The following is an 8,110-nucleotide window of genomic DNA, read 5'->3' on the forward strand; positions in this document are numbered from 1 at the left end:
TACTATTCCCAAAAAGAAACGCATAACCCAGAAATCTGTTGCGAAAATGTTGTATTTTTAAACATGTATAACTCGTCCACAAATAGAGTTTAGTACATGAATTTTTATATCGGTTTAGAAGAAGATAATCTCCAGCGTGCATTCTTTCAATGGCAATGTTCCGTGTCGCAGCGTCAAGACGTGGCGTAGTGATTTGACCTTGAAACTTCTTCAAAACGAGTGCCGATTTCCGAAAGTAATCTGGATTTTTATAGCCAGACAGTGCATGCTCTTTGCTGCACAATTTCAACTGGAAGGTGATTTCTGTTGCGTTGTGGCGATGCCTTTTTAATCCTTGTAAGAAATCTCATCAAAATCACCATTTTCAGGTAAAGTCGATTTTTGACTTGTACAATTCTGTAAAATCATGTTATCAACACTTTTGTTACATATTTTCACGATTGTTTAAACACAATAGGCAATTAATAGATTTATAAAAATACAAAATGCCAATGCGATTCTTTTTTGGGATAGTATATTACAATTAGGTGGATACTAATATTTCAGTTTAGAATATGCTATCGAAACATCAGTATTTTGTACACTGAACGTGTTGTCAGAACGACTGACTACTGACAACCATTATCTGAATGAACACACACATATATATATATATATACTCTCCCAAAAAAAGAAACGCATATAGGAATTTCAACTGTATTTTTATGTTTATTTTGAAACATCTTGTAGGCTTTATGAGTCAATGAAATATAGCGAAATTGCACACTGGGAATGCAGACTTATCCGTCTTTGGCACCAACTCGAGGAAAGTCAGTTTGAGTGTCACATGGAGACGTGTGGTGGCGCTGAAGTCAATACCTCGTGTGACCACCGTGGGCATCCAGAACTGCACGGCATCGCCTCGGCATCGAACGAATAAGTCTCAGAATCTCGTGTTGCCCAATTGCAGCCCACTCTGCCTGTAGTGCCTGTGCGAGTTGCTGAAGTGTCTGGGGCTGAGGGTTACGGCGTCGCACCCGTCTGTCCAGGGCATCCCACAGATGTTCGATCGGGTTTAAGTCCGGTGATCTTGAGGGCCAGGGGAGCACATTGATGTTGAGGTTCTGGAGGAAGTCTCTGGTTTGACGTGCTGTGTGGGGCCTGGCATTGTCCTGTTGAAACAACTCCCTCTGGCGATCAATGATTGGAAGGAGGTGTGGGCGTAGGATTTCGTCACAGTACCGTTGAGCTGTCAGGTTACCCTGGATCACCACCAGATCACTTCTTCTACGGCAGGTGATCTCCCCCCCACATCACAACACTTCCCGGCCGATTCTGTCCACCTGGGGAACGCAAGCGTCGGCGAAACGTTCACGTCGACGTCTGTACACCCGCATTCTTCCATCGCGTCGTTCTAATAGAAATCGTGATTCATCACTGAACCAGATTCCACGCCAATTCGGTAGGTTCCAGGCTTGAACGTTGGTGCACCGTTGAACTCGATGTCGACGATGTTGTTGTCGAAGCGCAGGGCCAAAATAAGGTCTTCTGGCACGTAAACCAGCCTCTCTCAACCTGTTCCTGACGGTCTGTGCAGAAAGCCTCCTCAATCCGGGTATTTGTCGAGCGGTACTGGTCGCCGTAGCTGTCTCGATGACGCAGGTGATGTACCCGGATGTAGCGATCCTGCGCCCGCAGTGGTCGCTCGAGGTCGCCCACTACGAGGGTCATCTGCTACCGAATTCTGCCGGCCATATCTCTCTCCCAGAGCCGTGAAATGGTGCTTTGGTGAACATTCATGTATCGGGCAACTGCACGTTGAGACTGGCCAGCTTCAAGCAAACCAATGGCGATATGACGGTTGGCTTCACTTAGACGTGGCATTTTGCGTTCGTCAACAATATTCCAAATACAGTGAATAATCGACAGACAGCGATCAACCTTTTATACCCATCATTGAGACTATCTGATCCCCAACTTTCACGTGCATTGCATGTGAATTGTGTATTCTGTGACACTACATGCCGAAATTGAAAATCATGCTGTTAAATACGGGTATTTTACGGATGGTGCGTTTTGTTGGACCATAGGACTCATAAACAGAGCAAAACCTTTTGTAAAATGAATCACGTTTTAATTCATTGCTACATGAAATTACTATCTTCATGATGCGTTTCTTTTTTGGGAGAGTATATATCAATATATGTTATTTCTATAGCGCCAATATCCAGCTCCTCAAAGGCGCTTTGATTTTCCCTCGATCATTTTATGTCAATCTCAAATGGCACATAGTATCATCAATCACAGCTCCCTTGGAATCATACAGCCATTTAGGCCAACCAAGTTAATGTGGCGTTCCCATCCTTACGAGGTACCCATTCACAGCTGGTTTTACTGCACACTGCTGTACCCGCAACTAGGTGTTTGCACGTATTCATGTGGCCACCATCTGGTCATATACCAACGGATTCGTGGGTTCTTTTAAGTGACAACACACTGAAAGAGTCTGCACACAAAGGTGACTCCAAGGTTTTTACACCCGGTCACAGGTGGGCTCGACCCAGACACCTTACGATCGCTGGATGACTAGCCTTGCGCCTTCGCCAGCTCGCCCACCATGCTCCCCACAAATATATAGGTTTAATTTGATTGTTTATTGTTTAACTCCGCACTCAGCAATGTTCCATGTAAAAAATGGATTTATATATATTTTAATGTTACACAACAAATATTTACCATTAACTGAATGAAATATGTATCGTAATGTGCACATCGCATTTCAGGTCTGTACAATTGCTAGTGGAACGGCTGGGTCTGCAGCCCCACCCTGAGGGCGGATTCTTCTCAGAGAACTGGCGCAGCGAGAGAAATGTCACGGTGTCCGAACCAGAGTAAGTGAGTGAGGGAGTTTGCTGTTTGTTTGTTGTTAACGTCACGCTCAATAATCCAGCTTTACGCGGGGGTTACATCCGAGGTCTCAAGGGATGGCTGCTAAGGGAGCTAACTATCATGTCCTACCTACCATCAAAGCCATTCGTCAACACTCAGCCCTTTGAGTAATGGTCTTGAAGCCCTGTTAAGGCGCAGCAGGTCATTTATAGTAATATTTTAACCGATAACGTTATGGTTTAATTCAATAACTCTGGTTTAGATTGGCCGATTTTCATCAAAATAGCAGTTTTGGAATGCTCAGATCATGTTTAAAAATTGTGCACAACAATGCATCATTTGTCGCCTCACCAACGTCTACGTCGACGATGAAGAATCGACGTCCGGCTTCTGAATGTCAGTGACAGAGCGGGTCTCCAAACGGGAACATTGGCCGCTCGGTCCCGATGTGCGTGCTGTCACGTGATTACCATTTTATGTACCATTTCGGCCATTATTCGCCAACCATAATAAAACATGGCTGCCGCTGTCTTCAACTCTACCGCTGACTTTTGTCTTCAGTCTCTTGTACACCATTTTGAACTACCATCCGAGAGCTTCCCCAACTCGTCTGCCACCGTCTATACCAACTTCTGTGCGTGTATGGAATAGCTGATAGTGATTATATGTAACTTGACAATTCTCTCTGTGAGGTACGACTTAAGTAGAGACCAGTTGATATTTGCGACATACAATGTGTTGTCTATAATAGCATTTGGAATGATCTAATACTATTGATTCCTTAACCATTCTCACAGGTATTCCTTAACCATTCTCACAGGTATTCCTTAACCATTCTCAAACGTATTCATTAACCATTCTCACAGGTATTCATTAAACATTCTCACAGGTTCACAAATATGTTGGACCCGTAAAAAATTCTAGGTCAAAATTTTGATCTTCAGCAACCCATGTTGTCGTAAGAGGGTACTAATGTGATCGGGCTTGTTACTTGTTTCATGCATGCCATCGTACCCCACTTGCAATGATCGACGCTCATAGTGTCATGGTAATTTCTGTGTGTATATCATTACATATTACTAAAACTGAGGCTTGCATATTGTTTTGAACGTTATAGTAGAAGCAAAATGTTTATAGAAATACTATCTAGGAATATCTTTTAGTATCATTTGTAGGCACTTAATGTTTTGTATTTAAAGCAATACGTTTCTGTCGTAATAGATCCTCATCAAATATTCCTCTGTGATAAAGTTGCAAATAAGTTTAGACTAAATCGTCCCCGTGGACCTTCTTCAGCTTCATATCTGTGCATGTACAGGAAGCTGTAGCTGTAGGAGGAACCGTTGAACCTGTTGTGTACTTCAGCATGTAGAGGTGAACCTGTTACATGTTCCCGTGATCTTGACATTGCTAACATTGACTAAAATGTCAACTCTGAATTTACTATGACTATACTTGCATTATGATGACATGACTGACTCATCCTTCTTTGACGAGCAGAGAAGGACATCAGGAATAATAGAATTATACATTTAAGTGCTTTCTGTTATGTTGTGTAATTTTCCAACTGGATCTTCGACATATTTGGAATCGTCGATACTATGTGAAGAATGGAGCTGTTACCGTTGAACAGACATTATATAATATTTTGCTGATCTAAATACAAAGTGCCAACCGTTTTCCTTGTAATGGTTTTTCATTTGTACAATGCCAACCAAACGTATATATGATCTTCAAATGATATACCTGAATTAAAAACACATAACTTAAACCATCCAGTTAAAATATAAAATCATCATCATCGTCATCGTCATCATCGATCATCATAATCCATCACCCATCACCATGCATCATCATCATAATCCATCATCATCCATCATAATAATCCATCATCATAATCCATCATCAACCATCATCATTATTCATCATCATCATAATCCACCATCATCCATCATCATCATAATCCATTATCAACCATCATCATCATAATCATCCACATAATCATTATTCATCATCATAATCCATCTTCATCCATCATCATCATAATCGTCATCATCCACCATAATCATAATCCATCATCATAATCCATCATCGTCACCATCATCGTTATAGTCCATCATCATCATAAACCATCATCGTCATCATCCATCATCATAATCCATCATCATCATCCACCCTCCTCTTCATCCTCCTCCTCCTCCTCCATCATCATCATCCTCATCGTTGTCGTCATCATCATCATCATCATCGTAAATATGTCCTCGAATTATTACTCGTGCAAGAATGGTTTCATCTTGTTTACCTGCTCCGCCTTCAGTTTCAGAGTGGTCCGGTCAGCGGGGACTAATATATACTACCTCCTTGAGGAGGATGACTTCAGTGCCTGGCATAGGCTGAAGGAAGAAGAGATCTTCTACTGGCATGCAGGAGGGAAAGCTCAGGTGAACATGACGATAAAATTCAATTTTTGAATTTAATCAAATATGTATATGTTAGAATCTGCTCTTTGACAGTGTTTGAGGGCCCGCGTTCTCTTATTCCAGAAAATAACCGGAAACCAAATACCACATGACAAAAATGATTTTGTTGTTGAAAAATATTTCATCATTGGTCTTCTAATCTCGGATATTCAATTCTATAGGCAGCTGAACTATGTTCTGTTGTAGGTCCATACCATCGACAAGAGCGGTACTCTGACCACGGTCTACCTGTGTGATGTCTTTCAAGATGATGACTGTGTATATGAAGCAATAATGCCAGACTCAACCTGGATGGCTGTCGAGCCAGTAAAAGGGTCCGGATTTGTACTTATCGGAGATGCTGCTTTTCCAGGTAAACCAGTTTGTTGGATGTCTGTCGCCACATTCCACAGTATTGCAGGTTTACGTTGCGGCCTGTAAAAAAATCGTTTGTGGACTAGATAGTACACTGATTTACCATGCAGATCGACCTGTGCAATTGTGATTTGATGACATGTGTCAACCAAGTCAGCGAGCCTGACCACCGGATCCCGTTAGTCGCCTCTTACGACAAGCATGGGTTGCTGAAGATCAGTTCTAACACGGATCTCCCTGTGCACAGAAAAACCAATAAACTAATAATGCCTAATTGTTATATTTATAGATTGATGGTAACAAAATGTTCCGAATGTGGACACTATCGGCTAGGTATAAATAAATATTTGGGAAAAGTAGCTTTGAATAAGGGTTATTTCCACCTCTTCTATATCAGTCATCCGTCCTTCGGTCGTGCATATAGTGTTCCTAATTAGTCATCATCAGTTAGTCCCCTTTATCAGTCACAATCACCAATTTCATCAATCATCAGTTGTTGATGCAGTGCCTTGTCCTTCAGGCTTGATTATTGCAATGCTCTCTATGTAAATGTTACAAATAAAGCCATAGCCAAGTTACAGAGAATTCAGAACTAAAGTCCTGTCGGAAATAGAAAAAAACTGGTTTTAGTCTGTTACTCTGTATCCCTAAAATTTACACAACTGCAAATATGTCGAAATAACCCACTTCGGCCTAACTGGGTGTTCAGTGGGATGCGTAATAGGATATCCGGAAAAGCATGTTTACTCGTAAAATCGGCAAAACTTAGAAACACCACGAATAGTCGCTGACAACAATAGATCAGACTATAGATGGCAATTAGGTCTCTCAGCCAGGTATGACGACGGACCGTCGACTCACCTGGCATAGTTTATGTTGAGATATGTAAAAGAGTATGATACCTGATAACCATAGAAACGCATCGTATTACATGTCTCAAAATATATAGGTGGCATGACCACCCAATCGCGAAGATCGACAGGACTGGATATTATTTGTAAATTGTTATGACATGCTGTGTACTTCCCCAGTATAATTGCCCTAAAGGATTATCGTATCTTAGCTGATATCTCTATCCCCCAGCCCGACCCCAACGATCGTCTGCGACACAGGTTTTGCTTTTGAGACGAACCCTCCTATCTGCTTCTTTTTATAGTGACAGTGACTGCATTGTAGCTACATCCTTAATAGTTAGAGCATGAAAGTTATTATTTTTTACGCCAGCTATCGATGAAGCTACGTCTAATTTCAAAATGGGCATTTAAAAAGTGTCCTTTGTAATACAATATGGTCGCACACTAATTTGCATAAAGCCATGGTCTGTTCCAAATAAATCGTTTTGGACTTAGAAAAAAACGCATTGCTCATTTCTGCACTAATCTCTCCTCAGTAAAGTCCTTTTTCTACGTTTCCTATGTCCCTACCACTGAGACTGTAGTTAGGCCGAACTTAGTTTAACATATATATTTCACACTTGCACATATCAACTACATAAATTGTAGAGATAAATGAGAAAATACAGTTTTTTTCTATTTCCGACAGTACTTTAGCTGGATGCATCGCAAATATTCCTAGAACTGAACACATCACTCCTTCCCTCGAAACCATGCACTCATAGTCTGGTTTCCCATCTCCTCTCGAATTATCGTCAAGATTTGTATTATTATCCACGACTGCCTCAAGAATGGTCACTATCCTTCATACCTTAAGGACTTGATCTCCCTGTATTCTCCTAAACGTGCACTTCGATCTGCCAATGGGGCTCTACTTAATCAGCCTGTCTACTTCTACGATGTCTGACCCTGCCTTCACAGTTTGCAGTCCCCAGTTAAGGAACTTTGTGACATGTGAACTAAGAAACACCAAATCCAAAGACCTTTTCAAGTTTCTCCTCCAAACCCACCTCATACACTCAGCATTCCACTAAACTTTCAGGATTGTGTGATTATATGTGCATGAATTTGGTTTTACCTTTGTCATAGCACCATCGAGCACCTGTCAATGGATACTAGGAGCTTTACAAATCAATTGTTATTGTTATAATTATTATTAATCACCATCTAATATATTTTCTAGGGTTTGACTTCAGGGACTGGGAACTGGGCCGAGCGAGTGACTTGATACGGGACTTCCCTGCACATCGTAATATCATCAAGCGGCTTACCAGGCAGGAATAAGACCACCCATAGATTATGTCTGACACTAACTAAAAAGTAAAACCCGGTAATTGATTGGTTGATTTTTAAGAGATAGACGAGGCCAACGCCTTCATCATTCCATAATAGAGTCCAATACTAGATTTGGTGATACAGTTTAGACGTAATGCTACGGCTGTTAACATATTGCTACATTTGGTGACACATGTACAGTTTGTTACTTAATGCTACATGTACATCTCGTAATAAAGT

The 8,110-nt window shown here is 41.3% G+C and overlaps 1 protein-coding gene across 1 annotated transcript; it reads left to right on the plus strand.

The window, feature by feature from the left end:
* The first annotated feature begins 2,742 nt into the window (after nucleotides 1-2,742).
* On the plus strand, nucleotides 2,743-7,879 carry LOC124289236. Its single transcript, XM_046725841.1, has 4 exons — nucleotides 2,743-2,870; nucleotides 5,186-5,309; nucleotides 5,535-5,700; nucleotides 7,779-7,879. Exons 1-4 carry the CDS (start codon nucleotides 2,743-2,745, stop codon nucleotides 7,877-7,879), a joined length of 519 nt encoding a protein of 172 aa, XP_046581797.1.
* The last annotated feature ends 231 nt before the right edge of the window (nucleotides 7,880-8,110 follow it).

The sequence above is a fragment of the Haliotis rubra genome, unplaced genomic scaffold (assembly GCF_003918875.1).
Source record: "Haliotis rubra isolate DU_JTF1 unplaced genomic scaffold, ASM391887v1 Scf437, whole genome shotgun sequence".
NCBI classification, from domain to species: domain Eukaryota; kingdom Metazoa; phylum Mollusca; class Gastropoda; order Lepetellida; family Haliotidae; genus Haliotis; species Haliotis rubra.